Source organism: Urocitellus parryii, chromosome 5 (assembly GCF_045843805.1).
Source record: "Urocitellus parryii isolate mUroPar1 chromosome 5, mUroPar1.hap1, whole genome shotgun sequence".
Lineage (NCBI taxonomy): Eukaryota > Metazoa > Chordata > Mammalia > Rodentia > Sciuridae > Urocitellus > Urocitellus parryii.
The window spans coordinates 210785619-210803207 of record NC_135535.1 but is presented as its reverse complement, the minus strand read 5'-3'; the positions used below and the strand labels follow the sequence as shown (position 1 = coordinate 210803207).

General features: G+C 59.5%; 1 protein-coding gene across 1 annotated transcript in view; it reads left to right on the top strand.

Annotated features, from left to right (window-relative positions):
* Cfap46 (cilia and flagella associated protein 46) overlaps positions 1-16905 on the top strand; it is an 85978-nt gene extending 69073 nt beyond the window's left edge. Inside the window, 15 exon segments of the mRNA XM_026410278.2 lie at positions 3453-3550; positions 4019-4095; positions 4571-4701; positions 5166-5287; positions 5980-6059; positions 7342-7512; positions 10355-10416; positions 10509-10566; positions 10644-10679; positions 11065-11167; positions 11873-11985; positions 13781-13862; positions 14201-14337; positions 14431-14511; positions 16793-16905. Of these exon segments, the coding sequence (XP_026266063.2) occupies positions 3453-3550; positions 4019-4095; positions 4571-4701; positions 5166-5287; positions 5980-6059; positions 7342-7512; positions 10355-10416; positions 10509-10566; positions 10644-10679; positions 11065-11167; positions 11873-11985; positions 13781-13862; positions 14201-14337; positions 14431-14511; positions 16793-16905 (1464 nt within the window).
* The last annotated feature ends 684 nt before the right edge of the window (positions 16906-17589 follow it).

Here is a 17589-nt window from a genome sequence, read left to right as displayed (position 1 = left end):
GGAGGGTTCGAGCTCAAGGACAGCCTGGGCAACTTGGCAAGACCCTGTCTCAGAATAAAAAGGGCTGAAGCTGTCCCTCAGTGGCCAACAGCCCTGGGCCCAGTCCTGGGTTTCCTTTTTTTAGTTGTAGGCAGATACAATACCTTTATTTTATTATTTTATTTATTTATGGGGTGCCAAGGATCGAACCCAGTGCCCCCCATGTGCAAGACAAGCATGCTACCACTGAGCCACAACTCCAGCCCCCTGAGGTTTTTTTTTTTTAAGAAAAGAGGAAAAAAACTATCTGTACATTACTTAAATAGGCACTTTACATATATGTAAAGTGAAAAACACATAAATCACAAAAAGACAAATCAGATGAAAGCAGACGTGGGACAGTATGTCACTAGCACGAGGGGCACTCCTGATGGTGCAGGGGTCAGCCCAACCAGGAGTCACCGTCCACCAAGAACTGTGGTTTTGAAATACACAAAACATGGACAGGAATAAAGGAGTCATGGCAAACCCACGGTCCTGGTGGGACACTGCAGACTGTCTCAGTCCCTAGGGGTCAGGTAGAGGGGAAAGCCAGAGGCTGTGGTCTAGAGACAGCCAGAGCCTGCTGCCCCACTGATGCCCGAGCGAGCAGAATGTCCACCAAACCCACCAGCACTGGGCCACACAGCCTCAGCCAACCCAGGAGACTGGGATCCCCGGCCCAGTTTCCAAACACAACCATCAGACTGGAGATCAGTGACGATGAGGCCTGTGGGCAGCATGCTCAGAATCACCCCCCGCATCGGCAAGGAAGCCCACGGAGCTTAGGACACAGAGAGTGAAATGGCCCCAGGGCAGACCTGGAGACTTGGCCCCAGCAGAGCTCCGAGGAGGGGTGCCTCCTGGAAGAGGAGAAGGAGGCCAGAGACGACTCCGGCTTTCCCCAGAGGCCCAGCAGCCAGCAGCCACATCAACAGAGCATGAAGGGAGCAGATGAAGGTGACAGCAGACTGGATGCAGAGAAAACCAACATCTGCAAAGCTGGCCCCCAGAGGAGGGCAGCAAGACTAGTAAACACTGAGACCTATCAAAGGAAAAGGAGAGAAAAGACGGAATTCCAATGTTTGCAACATAAAGACAGGACACCAAAAAGGTAACAAAGGACTGTGCACCACATCACCCCAAAATAGAAATGATTCTGAAAAAAATAATATGTGATGCTCCAGAAAAATAGAAAATATTCAAACAGAAGATCAAATAATAGAACCCATGGTCAACATGATTGTGAGCCTTAACTGTCCTAAAGAGACTATGATCATCAAACAGAATCACCATGAAAAGCAACTGTGTTAAAGACTACAAGGTATCGATCTGCAAACATTCCTTGTATTTTTATATGCCAGCTACAAACAGTAGTGAAGAATGGAAATTGTGTAAATCATACCTTCTCATTCTCAGTGGCATCAAAAAAAAAAAAAGGCAGAAAGTGAGTGCGTAGGGAACCACGTAGGAAACCACTCATAGAACCTAGATAATGAGACTGCAAACCCTTCAGGAGGAATGAGGAGTGAGAAGTGGAGAGAGGTCCCGTGTCCATGGACGAGGAAGAACAGAGCACATGAGAGGGTGCCTTGTGTGAGGTTGGTGAAGCACAAGTAAATGGAGAAGGGCTCCATGATCTTGACTGAGGAGCAAGGAAGTAAGCGGAGAGAGGTCCGTGTTCATAGGTGAGGACGAGTGGAATAATGGAGAGAGGTCCATGTGCCTGGGCTGGAGGCTCCAGGTACTAAGCTACCTGTCCTCTGTGTGGACAAAGGAGACCATTTTCTCCTTCAGCTGCTGCCCTGTCTCTGTTCTCCTGAGCTTTGGTCAGCAAGAATGACCTGGCTGGCCTGGTGTTATCAATACCTCGCAGGTGAGCCACAGAGCTGCCACTCTTGCCCTCCTGGGCTCCCCTTGTGGGGAGCCTGCAGCTGTGCCAGGTCCTGCTCCTGGGAAGGTGACACTCCTTCCCTTGTGGGGAGAGAGAGAAACACTAACGGCGGAAGGGGAGAAGTGATTGATGGTGTGCACTGAAGGAAAAGCTCCACGGGGACACAGAGTGGGACACAGAGGTCTCGGGGCACACCACTGGCTAGGTCCTGTCCTGCCTGCTGAAGGGCAGGCATGCCTCCTTGACAAGACAAACACTCAGGCCAAGACTCGGGTTTGACAGAATGTACTCACAGGCCCAGTGACATTTTTAGTGTATTTGAGTTCATTAGTCTTCAAGGAAATGCAAAATTTAAAACCACAGACACCCACTGGAATAGCTAAATAGAAAATGGGGGCTGGGGACTGGGGTTGTGGCTCAGCGGTAGAGTGCTCGCCTAGCATGTGTGAGGCCCTGGGTTCGATTCTCAGCACCACATAAAAATAAATAACTAAAATAAAGGCATTGTATCCAACTACAACTAAAAAATAAATATCAAAAAAAGAAAATGGGGGCTGGCCTCTGACGGTGACCCTTGGTCAGCCTGGCTGAAGGTGGTACCATGATCCCGCTGGAGAACAGGCAGAGCCGGCAGTCCCCAGCAGTTCTGCTGGGTTCTGGGCCCCCCAGAAATGCTTCACTGTGCTCCAGAGAACACATGCTGGAGGGCTCTTCATGGCCACCTTCACGGCAGTGGGTCAGAGATGTGGCAGCAAAGAGGAGCCACCTGCTTGGAGCTGGACATGAGCCACTGGGCAGAGGGGCCAGCCTGGGCCATCCGAAGTTGCTCAGAAACCCTGGGGAAGGGCCGGCCAGTGAGGCCAGCCATACCATCTCTTCACCTGCCATGGGCACGACCCATGGAGAAAGAGCCACCTTGCCTTTCAGGTGGGTTTTCTGTGGCTTAGTTGAAAAGTTTGGACCTGAAGCTGCAAGCATTCACAGCTGGACTAGGGAGGGCTGCTCACACACAGGACACAGGCCGCCCAGACCCCCTAGCCCAGGTGAGCAGCCCTCTGTCACTACAGGGAGAAGCCAGGGTGCAGAGTCTCTGTCACTCCGGACCCTCAGTGCCCAAGGCCCACAGTACACAGGGTGTAAAGGCCTGGGCACAATGGCAGAAGCCACCCCTGACCACAGTCCAGGGCCCCACAGAGCACCCCAAGGGCTGGGCAAGAGAGGGCCTCCTTCAGCGCCCCAGGGACCACTGTGTGTGTGTGTGAGTCTGCGTGTGCCTGCACTTCTGTGGTGCAGGAGGCAGGACGGGCCAGGTGCTCCATTGTGTTTTTGCTCACTCAACAAGTGGACAGAATAGGACATTTCTGACTGGCCAGTGGCTTTCCCTGCTGCCCCCTGGTGGTGGCCATGAGTCACTTCCATTCATGGGAAGGACTTCTGGACCAGTGCTCTGCAGGATGCCTACCGCTATGGTTGCTTCTTGTGGAAAAGCCGTGGAAGCCAGCCCCAGGTCCTCCGTGCATCCTTGCCTCCCCTCACACAGGCCTGGCAGAACCTCTGTGTAACAGAGCAGCATTTCAATCTCCTGCACGAGATTCCACCCACCTACCGAGTCCTCTTCCTGCACCATTCACAGGACAGGTGAGGCCTTGTTGGAGAAGCCCACTGGGGAGGTGTGGACCCAGCTGGGACGGCCCACTTGCAGTAGAGGGATGTGGGCCCCTTATCTGAGGGATGGGGCCACCTCTGAGATCCATCCCTACACGGGGTGTCTGTGTCTGGTCTGGGTGGGCCTAGATTTGAGGACCTGGGGTCACTGTGGAAGTGCAGCAGAGAGCTGGAAAGCTGGACAGCCTGCTCTTGCTGGTCTGCACAGAGCGTCCCCAGTGGCAGGAGAACCAGCACTGCTGGTTGAGAAGTCCCCCACACCGCTGTGCCTGCTCCGTCTGACGCCAGCCCTGGGCCCGGCCTCTGCCCGCCACTCACAATGGGAGGGCACCTGTCGGGGTGTGTGGTTGCAGAACTGGCCCCTTCAGGCTTCCCCAGGACCCACAAGCCTTGACCCCATCTCTTGTGGGGACTCACCTGCACCCCTACATCCTGCCCCAGGACCCGTCTGTACGGCGCTGCCTACGAGAGACCCAAGCACCAGCCCACAGCCAAGGGGAAGGTGCAGGAAGTGGGTGGTGAGTCTGGGCTTGGACAGGTGCTCTGCAGGTGGACTGTGGGAAGCCAGCTGAGACACCTTGGGCTGCAGGCCTCTCACTTCCAGGAGGCAAATGCCTGCCCGGTGCCCCACTGGGGCAGCTGTGCCAGACCAGAACTGGCGAGGAAGAGGCACCCAGGTGTTTCCAGGGGTCTGGAGGAACTGGCTCCACCACCCTGCTCTGCTCTCCCTGCAGCACCTGAAGCCTCCCACCATCTGTTGACCCTTCTTCCTCAGCACCACAGCCTTGCCCCTCCTGGTTCCCCGGGAGGACGGGCGACTCCACAGGGAGGAAGATCCACCCGTCCTGCAGCTCCCTCTGGGGACAGCAGCACTGGGCTGGGTGCCTGCACAGGGAGTCCTTCCCAAGTACTTTGACAAACCTGCCTCCTCACCCTCCCAGGGGCTCTGCTCAGCCCTGGAGGGGGACCATGGGTGTGTCTGGGTCTCCACAGGCCACTGCAAGGTCATTCGTGTAACTGTGAATCCAGCTGCCCTCTCAGACCTGTTGGCCAGTGCCCAGCAGTTCTATGAGCAGATCCAGGATCAGATACTCAGTGAGGACACCACCCAGAACACAGGCACGGTGAGGCCCCAGGTCAGGGAACCAGGTGGGACGGGCAGGCGCTGGGCCCAGATCCCAGGTGGGTGAGGACCGACCCGCCCAGGTTGTGGTGAGGGCTCTTTCTCGAATCCTTGGACCCCGTCAGACCCTTGAGGAGGGGGCCCACCCAACTGGGCTCTGCAGTGCCCAGGGTCATCTCACGGCGTCCTGTCCCCACAGGCGGCACCCTCCTTGGTATAAACAGAGACCAGAGGGGAATCAGGTGTCAGAGGGGCTTCAGAATGAAATTCTGGGGGCCTGGGAGAGGTGGGGTGTGTGACAGGGCAGGGTCTGCCCATGCCCTGAGCTGGGCCCCACGTCCACCAGGCTGTGTCGGAGGGACAGGAGCCAGGTCCTTTCCCGTGGGTCTTCCCTCGCGGCTGACCTGGGTGGGGTGGGGCCCTGACAGCCCTCCTGATGGCAGGCTGTGCTTCGGGTTGAGGCAGGAATCAGACAGCCCGCACGCTGAGGAGCCGGGCAGCAGCCAGCAGAGGACCAGCGGCGTGCTGGCGCCCATGGAGGAATACCTGAAGCCGCTCTTCCCCCTGCTCAGCCTCCCTGAGTCCAGGTGCCTATGTGGCCTTTGGCTGCCGAGCATGTCCGGCCACTTCCCTGGGGCGGTGGCAGGGCTGGGCGAGGTCGATGGGGGCCTCCCCTGGGTGGAGTGTGGGAGCTGGGGCTCCGCGCATCCTCCTGGGAGCCCACGCAGAGGTGCGGGCGCGGGAATGCGGCGGCCAGCCCAGCCGCCTGGAAGCCAGCTCCCACACCCAGGACTCTCGGAACCCCACCAACAGGGGCACTGAGGGAAGCAGGGGTCAAGGGCTTCTCTCCTTGGATCTTGCTCCCCTGGAGACTCAGGTCTGAGGCCGTGGCACCGCAGAGCTCGCTACCACTACAGAGGGGGAACCGGGCAGACTCCGCCTCCAGAGAGGCCCTGGGCATGTGGCAGGAGGGCCTTGCCACGCCTGTGAGCCCCAGGCTGGACGTGGCAGGGAGAAGGAGCTGGCCTGGGGCCCAGGTCTGGCCCCTCAGGTCTAACTGGGGAGGAAATCAGGGGGGTTGGGGGATGGGCACTCTGCAGCAGAGCAGAGACCCCCCTGAGCCCTTCTCTGCTCACGCTTTGGGAAGCCAGCCCAGCCCTGGCTCCGGAAGACCACCCCCCACAGTAAGAAAGCCAGACACAGGCCGGAGGGGCACTTCTTCTGTTCTGTGTGTGCTGTCGTCTGGGTTCAAGCCTCAATGCGTAGCTTTGGCTTTCAGAACACAGATGCCTGTGGTTGTGACCGACCCAGGGAAGTCAAAGGGCAAAGAGAAAGAGCGGAGGACGTCTGTCGTACAAGGTGTGTGGAGTGGTGCAGGCCCCGGCACCCTGGGAGCTGGGGTGCGGGGGGAGACAGGGCAGGCCGTGGGAGCTGGTGGTGCGGGGAAGCGGGGAGGTGGGCTGGGACTCACCCTCCCGCCGGGGAACGCTGAGGTGGACCAGGAGCCCCACACAGATGTGCTGGCCCCAACTTGAGGCCCCCCAGGGCCCTGGGTGCCAGGCTGAGAGGGGAGGCCCTGGAGGCTCTGTGCTCAGCAGCTGTCAAGCACCCTGAGGGGGGGCCCCACCCTGCACCCCACCCTTGTGCACCCCACCCTTGTGCACCCCACCCTTGTGCATGAGGTGCCCAGAGCCATGGGCACGGACCAGAGGCCCTGTGGGGCGGGGAGGCCAGTGAGGGATGGGAAGAGCGTGCTGCCAAGCCCACCCTAGAGAGCTCACGGGAGAGGCCCCCCCACCCTCACCTCGCCCTGCCTGGCCACTGCTGGCTCCCAGGCCTGTCCCTGTTTCCCACAGGCCCACTTCTTGTTCCTCAACCTGGGGACATCTGGCTGTGCTCACAGCCCTGTCCCAGCAGATGTCATTGTCTGCTTTTCTGTCACAAAGAATCCTTGAGCAAGGACAGGGGTGGTCACTGACCCTGCCAGAAAAGCACTCTATTCCCAGAAGTGCCAGGACACGGTGTCCTGCGCTGCCGACGGCGGACCCCACACCTGGGGAGGGAGGTCTGGGTCTCCAGCAGTGGTTGGGAGTCCCCCTCAGTCCTGGCTGGCAACAGAGCTCCACTCCAGGGGCCACCGTGAGCTGAGCCTCTACCCTGGCTCCTGGCATCAGGAGGGGAGGCCGGGCTCTGTCCCAGGCCCTCTTTTTTTGTGTGTGTTTTTTTTCAAATGAAAACAGCCAATGGCAGGATTTCAGTGTTTTTCAGGATTTCAGGATTTCAGCTGGGGCCCAGTCTCTGGTCACCTGGAGAAGCTGCAGGGTCAGCAGAGTAATGTTGCCCTTCTACCAAGGACCCTCTAAAGGATCCGTTTGGGTGGAAATCCCGAGGCAGGGAGCCATGCTCCCTGATCCCCACCGTAACGGAGGCTCTCTCCAGGCCCAAGCTGTGAGCCTGGCCTTGCAGTCAAATCCAGGGACAGCCCAGGGACCTGGCCATCCCCGCAGCCCTGTCTCTCTGCAAGCCCAGCTGGGGTCAGACTTCTTCCCAAGTCTCAGGGCTGACATGCCAGGCCAGGGGCCCAGCTGCCAGTTGGGGCTTGCTGCCCCCCCAGGAGCCTCTGTCCCCTCCACACTGGCAGCTCAGCCTGAGGGTCCCAGCCACGTGATCCTGGTGGCAGACAAGCACCTCCTTGAGCTGCCGCTGGAAGGACTCTCTGTGCTCCACGAGGGGGCGGCCTCCTCTGTGTCGCGGGAGTTCTCTCTCCAAATGCTGTTCAACCGCCTCCACCGCGAGGAGCCAGGTGAGAGCTGCCCAGGCACCTCTGGGTTTGATTTTAGAATGGAAATGTCCCAGGTGCTCTCCAGACAGGAGAATGTTGACTCCTGCCACCTCATCCCGGGTGCTTGGTCATTCAGAACACACCCAGCCAGTCCAGCCGCTCTGTGCTGCTCTGTGCGGTGCTCACTCACAGGTGCCCACAGGAGGGAGGAAGAGCTTCGCACACACCGTCCCAGGAGGTGGTGGGCAACCAGCCACGTGAAGAGACTTAAGCTAGCTGGTGGCAGCTGCCGGGGAGGCCAGGGGGACGGGCTCCGCCTGGAGAGCATGGCCGTGGGGATTCGGGATTTGATGGTGCTGTCACTGGTGCTGGCTGCACAGATTCTCCTGGTCTGTGAAGGTTCTCCCGCCTCTACTCTGGGGGCATGTGCAGCTTGGGCACAGACGTTGCACTTCAGTAGATACCACATTTAACCAAAATAAGTGGACCACACGTTTGCTTCTGTGCAAGATGATGTAACAAGGACCAGATTTGCCTGAGACCCAGACTGAGACAAAGGAGGCCCCGATGTGCTCCTGGGAGGCCCTCAGGTGCTCCTGCAGATTTTCAGGCCAAAGCAAGGCTGGGGTGACCAGGGAAAGCCTGGGGTCCCCTGGGTGAGTGGAGTTGGGACAGGGAACCAGGGGAGAGGCCCTGACAAAGGTCAGATGAGCGTGAGCCACCTTGGCGCAGGGACCCACAGGTCAGGGAAAGACCTCCCACCAGCAGACGTGGTGAAAGGAGGGGATGCACAGAGATATATGAGTTCTTCCCGTTTTAAAATCTTTCAAAAAGATTTGAGCAAAAACAAAGAAGAAAATCATACTGATTGAGGAGTTTCAACATGCAAGAACACGGGAGGTCAGGGAGTGTTCTGGAAGGTTCTCATTCTGCGTGTAAGGTGGCAGGATGCCCTTGAAGGTGACTGCAAAGTCAGAGCCCTCAGCAACCACAAAAGAGACAGAAACAGACACCCTGGATCTCACGCTGAGGGCAGTGCCGTGCCGCGGGGACAGGTGTGAACAGGCGCGAACGCTCCTGGGTGCTCAGGACCTTGTGCCTGGGGGAGGGGCAGGAAAGCCACCGCAGACTTGGCTGAGCAAAGACCCACGGGGCCGGGTGCCACGATACCTGCCACAACCGCTGCCTGCGGGAGGATGGGCAGCCGAGCCTCGTGTCGGGGGCAGCTCCGCGCAGCTCAGAGCAGCCGGGACACGGGGCCTGCTGCCAGTGTGGAGCCAGTGGCTGAAGTCGCACTCAGGCCCACATGGCACTGCCCCTGCAGAAAGAAGGGACCTTGTCTGGGGCCAAGTGGAGGGGCCAAAGCAGGTGGCCTAAGTGAGGTGAGCCAGGTGCAGACACCTCCCTGTCCCACTCCAGCCGGGTGGCAGGGAGAGGCGGGAGGCCTGGGCAAAGCACAGGGGCTCCACAAGCTCAGGGCAGGAGGCAGGTGTCTGTTCAGCAGAAGGACTGCGAGATTCCAGGCCCTTGAGGAAGCCAGGGGTGGGAGAGCGCCTGTCTCAGCTGGTGGACCTGGCCCACGGGGAGCCTGCAGACTCAGGAGCAGCCTGCTGTGTGCATCAGAAGACAAATAAAATACACGAAGATCAACCATGACAAAGATTGGCAAGGGTGTGGAGAGACTGGAGCCCTCCCTCGCTGCCAGGGGGAATGATAAAAGGCCCAGCCACTTTGGACAACAGCTGAAAAGTCTCTTGAAAAGTTAAACACCGGCCAGGCACAATGGCACATGGTTGTCATCCCAGCGACTTAGGAGGCTGAGGAAAGAGAATCCCAAGTTGGAGGCCAGTCTCAGCAGCTTAGCAAGGCCCTATCTCAAAATAAAACATAAAAAGGCTGGGAGGTAGCTCAGTGGTAGAGACCCTGGGTTCCACCCCCAGTCCAGCGTGGCCTGCCATGTGGCCCGGCCACTGTACCCCCAGGAATCTTCCTGGGGTTAGAAAGCATAAGACCTGCATGAGAAAGGCAGAGCAGCTCTTCAGCCGTGGCCCAAATCTAGAAGCCCCTGAGACCAAGTGTCCATCAAGCCAGCCGGCCAGTTGGCGGTCACTGAGCACTCCATTGAGATGGGTGGATACTCATAGCGCGTTTATGCCGTGAGCACTCTTCAGTGGCAGTGGAAGGACGGACGTTGGCGCCTGTGGCAGTGAAGACAGAGCTCAGGGAATCACACCCGTGGAAGAAGCCGGATGGAAAGGGGAGCCTGAGAGTTTCCACAAAAGCATTCCTGCAGGGCCACTGCTCCAGGCCCAGGAAGCAGAGGCACAGCTCCTGCAGGGGCTGGGCAGCAGGATCCTGAGGGTTCAGGCTGTGTGCAGCTGGTGGCACCCGAGAGGCTCCAGAGCTCGCTCCCTGGTGGAGCTCCCGAGAAGCTGGACGGCTTGGCCCAGGCAGGGCCTCTACTCTGTGAGCCCAGGCAGGCACAGGGAGCCCAGGCAGGCACAGGGAGCCCAGGGCCTGGCAGCAGAGAAGGGAAGGTTCGTTTGGGTACACAGCTGTGTACACAGAGCCTCCAAGAAAATCTGCCAGCTTCGAGGGGCCTTGGAAAAGGGAGGGCTGTGAGTCCTCCCACAGAGGCCTCTGCACCCGGAGGGCACACTGGAGAGCCTCCTACCCTATACCAATGGGCAGCTGGTGAGTCTGGGAGCCTTTGGAGGCTGGTCCTTTCTTGAGGGCCTTTCCCAGCCCTGTGAGGCTTTGCCTTTCAGAAACTATTGCTGTTCCAAGTTGACAGAATTAGAATGAGCTGTGCTCCTGCTGATTCTGCAAGGGCTCGGCAGCACAGCCCTCCTCTCATTGTCTTCAACAGAAGTGAAAAAGGAGGGCAGAAGCAGAGACTTCAAGAGGAAAAGCCCCTCAAAGAAGGGTGTGAAGGTAGGGATGAGGGCAGGGAGGCGGGCAGGGTCCGCAGCACTGCTGCCTGTGCCAGGGCCCCGCCCACGGCCCCAACACGTCTGCTGTTGCAGGGCGTGCTCCGGGTCGTCCCGCCAGATTGCCTCACCATTGACTCAGACGGCTTCAGGTGTATCCTTTGAGGGGTGTGTGCTCCTGGCCCCGAGATCCCCCCCCTGTGCTCCTGCTTGTCCTTGACTGAGATCCAGTCGTCATAGACCCCTTCGACGAGGCCCAGAGCATCAGTGTCATTGGTGAGTGCTCCAGGGCCACTGCTCCTCCTCCAACCCCCTGGAAATGACCCCACATGGCATCTGGAGCCTCCTGCTGCTCCAAACACTGTGTGTGTGTGTGTGTGTGTGTGTGTGTGTGTGTGTGTGAGAGAGAGAGAGAGAGAGAGAGAGAAAGAGAGAGAGAGAGAGAGAAAGAGAGAGAGAGAGAGAGAGAGAGAGAGCGAGCACATTCCCTCTCTCTCTTTTGCTAGACTGCTGTTAGCAGTCTCTCCCCAAGGGAGGGGCAGGGCTGACCTTCCATCTGACCCCCAGTCAAGGAGGTGAGAGGGCTTGGGCCGAGCCCTGGAGGTCCCAGCGTCAGAGCCTGGACTTCGTCTCCCTCCAATTCTCCCTGCAGAGATGGTGACTCCTGTCTCTGTGACTCGGGATATTCTGGAAAGATTCCAAGAGACATACACTCTGCGATGGTCGGGGCATCTGGGAAATCAGAACTTTCCAAGGTTCGGATTTGGGTTTCCAGGAGCCAGTCCCCAGTGGTCGAGCGTTTGTGGCACCTTCACAGAGCCCCTTCTCTCCCCTCCTCTTCCCAGGTCTCTCCTGCAAAGGCCCCAGGCATCGAGCTGGGGTGGGGGGTGCCATGGCTGTCCCACTGTGAAGTTGGGCCTGGAGCCCCAGGATCACACACCAGGGGGGGTCCAGCAGGGTCCCTAGTTGACCTCAGGGTTCCACAGGGTTTGAGCTCCAAGGCGCAGGCCTGACACCCCAGGAGCAACCGGCAGGGAGGGAGCCCTGCGGTCCCCAGGCCAGGCTGCTCTGTGCCACAAGCCCCCATCACCACTGCCTGTGGGTGGTGTGGTGTGGGTGTGGGGCAGGTGGCAGGGGGCATAGGAGGTGAGGATCCTGGCTCACCACTGTCTCCTAGAGGTGCCTCCTCCCTGACCCCCTGGGCTTGGCTGTCCAGGAAGCCCCTTCTAGTACTTTCCAGGGCCAACCCTGCCTACTGAGTGTCTATCCATTCTAAGACGGAGTCCATGGGAGAGAAGCCACCATGGGCAATGGGAAAATGAAAATCAGCTGGGTTCCAGGGCAGATGTGGGGTGGCAGGCCAAAGGCAGAACACACCCTGCTTCAGGATGCATCCCCAGGAGGGGCAGGCCTGGCCCAAGCACTTGGCCACACAGCACCCCCTCTTGCCGCCCATGCAGCCAGGCAGAGTGGGAGCAGGCGCTGGGCAGCTGCAGAGGGTTCTTCTTCTACGGGATGGAGAGCTTCCTGTCCCACATACTAGTGGAGAGACTGGTGGCCATGAACCTGCAGGGTGAGTGCCCTCCACCACAGTCAGACCTACCAGGACCTGCAGGTGCACTGTGAGCACACTGGGAGGCAGAGCAGACCCCGCCCCACCTGACAAAGGCCTGGGCTGCTGGGAGGGGGCGGCCCCGCCCCACACCCCCTCTTCTGACACCTCCAGCCACAAGCTCCTGTCTGCAGTCAGGCCTCCTCCGCCTGGCCCTGCAGCCCTCGCCTGGCTTGCTCCAGTGTGGCAGCCGCAGGGTTCTGAACTCCTGGGTCCTGCAGTCCTCAGCCCCCTCCTCTGTTTCTCAGGCCCCAGGGTCAGATCACCAGACCTAGAGGCCAGGGTCAAGTGTTGGGGTAGTGTCACCTCCAGGGCTGGGCTGCTGGATCCAGGAGGGCTGGGGCTACAGCTCTTCTCCCCAGCCCCCGTCCAGTCTGAAGGTGGGGCTTGGAGCCTTGCTGTTTCTCTCACCATCCGCCAGTTAACAGAGGGCCTTCCAGGTGGAACCCTGTGCCCTGGGTGCAGAACTGGATTCCAACAGAACTGCAGGAGTGGTTCAGCGGGAGGGGAAGGAAGGACACCGGCTGTTTGGGGCGAGGTGGACTGAGAGGAGTCCCCAGAGGCACAACCAGGGGACAGGCATGGCCCAGTGTCTGGAGCCTGTATGCAGTACCACACTCCACCCACACTGAAGGGGTGTAGCCGACCACAGGACACCAGGCTGGACACCCCTCACACAGAGGGCTTGCAGCTGCCGGGGCGCCCATGGGGCAGCCTGGCCCACCCCATGAGGAGCTGCTCCTGGTGGGGCTGCTGGGGTACCCATGGCTGTGCATGGACCACAGGAGGCCTTCAAAGGGACCTCTAGAGTATCCCTTCCTGCCCTCAGGAGATGTGCTGGCCCACATGTGGCTGCATGGCCAGCTCCTGGATGCTTGTCCCACAGCAGGGTGCCCATGGCCACCACAGTCGCCTGGTGCCCAAGTCTCCTTTCCAGCCCCCCTTGCCTCTGGGCAGGCACCAGGAGACGCGGGTGGGGCCAGCAGAACCCCCACCCCTCTAAGTTGTCACTGGGCCTCAGCCACAGGCAGCACCTGGAAGCCCATTCCTTATCCCAGGCAGGGGTCCAGGCAAGGCCTTTTTGAGGGCCTGATTCCAAGTGAGATGGTGCAGGGAGTAGAAGAGACACTTTGCACAAGGCCTGACAGAGGCGGCCTGAGGAACAGCCCCGAAGTCCCTCTCAGCCGGGCCTCAGGGGCAAGTGGACAGCTATCCCCTTTGCACCCAGGGGGGTTCCTACAGACTGTCACGCCCAGCCGCACTCTGGACTCTGGCACCCGTCTCAGCGGGCACACCTGCCCGGGGTGACTGGCTGTCCTCTATGTCCTCTAGTGACTGCCTCACCTCCCAGAATGTCCCATGTCCCCAGCAAGCTGAGGCCCCTGGTCAGCCTTCATTGCCCACAGCATCTCTGGCTGGCCCTTCCTGTGGCCTCCTCTACCACACACGTAGGGAGAACCCAGGCAAGAGCTGGGGCCTCTCTGCACTGGTGAAGGCCTGGGCCCTCCGTCACTGTGGAACAGCAGGGCTCCAAGCTCCTTAGGAGGCAGAGGCCATGCTGCCTGCAGGGGGGCCCAGTGCCCATCCCCACCTCCTGGTGTCTGGCCTAGATGTGGTGAGTGGGTCTCTGAGCAGGAAGGCCTGTTGGATGGGAAGTGCAAGCCTCAGGCTGATGGTCAGTGTTTCTGCAATCTTCCGGGGTTCTCTGGTGGCATGGACCTTGGCGGTGGCTGAGCCGGCCCTGTTGTGCCTGCAGAGTGCCAGATGATGGTCCTGCTGCACCTGACACGGTCCTATGAGAGCCTGCGGAGGCACAAGGAGGTCTCAGAGAGCAAAAGGTGCCTGGAGTCCCTGCCCACGGGCAGGACCTGGGGTGGGGCGGCAGATGAGCCCACAGTGACAGGGCAGGAGGACACAGTATTCCTGTACCCGACACAACAGGGCTCCACAGGGCTCTGAGGTTCCAGGATGTGCAGGAGGCAGTGTCTCGGGCAGTGAGGGTGGCGAAGGGACTCTCCAGAAACCTGGGCCTGGCCACAGCTTCAGGGCCTGCTGAGGGGGCTGGGGACGGAGGAGCAGCAGCTGGGAGGACCGCCATCCAGAGTTGCCCACCTCAGGGTGGCTGAGTGGATCCTCCCACCCTCTCCAACCCTCACTCAGTGCTGGGTCCCCACAGCACCTCACAGCTGTCCCTGGAGAAGCCTGTCCAGACTGCCATCCTCCTGAGCCTGGTGGGGGTCCAGAGCATCCTGGCCAACCAGTGGCCAACATCACTGCAGGACAATGCATTGCGGGCCAGCGTCCTGTGGGACAGTGAGTGGACACCTGGCCGCCCAGAGCCCTTTGGGGTGCCCTGGAAGCCTGCCAGGCATACACAGCCCATCTGAGGGCTCTGCTCTGCCCTAGATCTGCTGGCACTGGGCAAGCCGATTGGGAAGACGGTCCGGCTCCTTCAGAAGATGGAAGGCAGCGAGATGGCTGAGCCAGGTCAGGCAGCACCTGTCCACCTTCCTCGCCCCTCCCTCCTGCAGTTCTACTCCCCTGCCTGCCTCTGTCATTGGGCTCAGCCACCTGGGCTGGTGGTGTCCTTGGAGCCCTGCAGGGACAGGTGCCCCTGCCTCTGCTGAGGAAGTGGGTTTCTGAGCCAGGAGCTAAGCACCAGAGAGAGAGAGAGAGAGAGAGAGAGAGAGAGAGAGCTGTCCTGCAGGATGCTGCTGCTGCGTGCACAGCGGGCAGTGCGAGCTGAGGCGCTGCACCCTCCGCAGAGGAGCGCTGGCAAGACCCAGCACAAGCCCTTGGGGAAACAGGCCAGCGCTGGGCTGCCACTTCCTCTCAGCATCACAGGCTTGAACTACAGAGCTGGAAAGCCCAGGGATACCTGCGGTTCCCCTACACCCAGGGCAGGGACAGTCAGCCCAGCCATGACATGAAACCTCCAGGCCGAGGTGCGAGTCCTGTTGGAGTCGCAGGGACCAGTCTCCGTGGCCTCCATAGGGCTTCTGAGTCCCCACAGCCTCCCAGCATCACGGGCACAGTCTCAGGAGGGGACAGGAAGTGACTGTTCTCGCAGATGAGATGAAGCCCACCTATCAGAGCAAGCAGACCCTGATGCCAGCATGTGGAACAGCAAAGCAATGTTTCACATGTGGATGCAGCGAGATCAGAAAACATGCAGGCCAAGCGTTGAGCCACACACTAGGGTGACCTACCCTGACCAAGAGGTTACCCCAGAATGATCTCAGCTGGCAGTGGCCCACATGAGCACCGAGAAGGCAGTTAGTTGTGAGATAATGAGAAGGCTGGTACAGTGAGTAAATAAGGGAGTGAACAGGCGAGTGGGTGAGTGGGTGAGTGAACAGGCGAGTGGGTGAGTGAACAGGCGAGTGGGTGAGTGGGTGAGTGAGTGAACAGGCGAGTGGGTGAGTAAGTGAGTGAATAGGTGAGTGGGTGAGTAAGTGAGTGAATAGGTGAGTGGGTGAGTGCATAGGTGAGTGGGTGAGTGAATAGGCATGTGGGTGAGTGAGTGGGTGGGTGAGTGAACAGGTGAGTGGGTGAGTAAGTGAGTGAATAGGTGAGTGGGTGAGTGAGTGAGTGCATAGGTGAGTGGGTGAGTGAGTGAATAAATAGGTGAGTGGGTGAGTGCATAGGTGAGTGGGTGAGTGAGTGAACAGGCAAGTGGGTGAGTGAATAGGTGTGTGGGTGAGTGAGTGAACAGGCAAGTGGGCGAGTGGGTGAGTGGGTGAGTGAGTGAACAGGTGAGTGGGTGAGTAAGTGAGTGAATAGGTGAGTGGGTGAGTGCATAGGTGAGTGGGTGAGTGAATAGGCATGTGGGTGAGTGAGTGGGTGGATGAGTGAATAGGTGAGTGGGTGAGTAAGTGAGTGAATAGGTGAGTGGGTGAGTAAGTGAGTGAATAGGTGAGTGGGTGAGTGCATAGGTGAGTGGGTGAGTGAGTGAGTGAACAGGCAAGTGGGTGAGTGAATAGGTGTGTGGGTGAGTGAGTGAACAGGCAAGTGGGTGAGTGGGTGAGTGAGTGAACAGGCAAGTGGGTGAGTGAATAGGTGAGTGAATAGGTGTGTGGGTGAGTGAGTGAACAGGCAAGTGGGTGAGTGAATAGGTGAGTGAATAGGTGAGTGGGTGAGTGAGTGAATAGGTGAGTGGGTGAGTGAATAAGTGAGTGGGTGAGCAGGTGAGTGGGTGGGTGAGTGAATAGGTGAGTGGGTGAGTGAATAAGTGAGTGGGTGAGCAGGTGAGTGGGTGGGTGAGTGGGTGAATAAATGAATCTGAGTGAGTGTGTAAGTGAGTGATAGTAGGAGTGGGTGAGTGAGGGGTCAGCAGGGTGCTGTGGGGCAGTGCCCTTCCTAGCCCCGAGAAATAGCACTGGACACTTTCCCAGGCTCCTGGCCATTGAGCAGGGATGACCATTACTTCCACACCATGCCCAGGTGACCCCCGCTATCAGGTAGTGACCCAGGTGTTCGGAAAGGCCCTGATATGGCGAGGCTGAACTGGCCCATGTGGAACAGTTGGAGAGCCTGGTCCTGGGCCGTGCCCACCTACAGCAGGACGTGGTGGGGAGCCAGAGTCATCCTGCCACTGTCCCCTCGTGTGGCTGCAGCCTGAGCAGAGCCACCACAGGTGGAGCTCACAAGGGCCTGAGCTGGGGTCTGGCCCGCTGGGAGCCCATGAGGCCCCTGTGCCCTGACCTTCAGTGGGGGTGGACACGCTGCCTCCACTCCAGGCCCTCAGGGCTCCCTTTGTGTCCCACAGACGAGGCGTCTCAGGACCGGGCCGTGCCCCTCCAGCCGGTCCCCAGTGTGGAGCCCTTCTCCACCACCCTGGGCCTGGTCCTCTACGGGCTGCCGAACCAAGCCATTGTGTGACAGTGCTCCAGGTTGTCCCACTTTCCTCCGCAGCCACCACCTGGGCTCTGCCCCCGCCCCAGACTCCTTGGCCTGGCCTCCACCTGAGGCTCCCCCAGCCCTGGACAGGCCTCTGCCCATGACAAGCCCCAGAGACTCACCATCAGGGCCGCTCCCCAGCTCCTGCTCCACCTCTCAGACAACAGAAGTGGCCAGACCACAAGCTGGGTTTGGGTTTGGTGTTTAAATAAACAATAAAAACAAGCTTGCAGTGTGGTTCCAGACCCCAGCCCTTGAGGGTCAACCCACCATGGGAGCCCCACCGTGGGGCACTTGCCCTCCTGCCATGGCCCTGGGCGCAGACACCATCAGAACTGAAAGGGGGCACTGTTCCTGCCTTTTGGTAGCAGCTGTGCCCGGGAGGAGATGGGCACAGGGCTGTGCTCATCTTAGCGCCCGGGGTTGCGGCTCCGGGTGGGGAGCCCCTTGAGTGGCCTTTTTAAATTCCCAACACGTTTTGGTGTTGTTGGCTGGGCCAGCGAGGCCAGCAGGGGCACTGGGTGGCCCCTTCCCATGGGGCTGAGAAGGCCCGCCGCCTGCCTTCCTCAAGGGCTCTCCACCAGGGAAAGAGAAGGCAGGACAGCCCCCAGGCCAAGTCTGCACCCCCACTGTCCCTCCAGCTTCCTGCTGGAGGTCCGCCAGGGT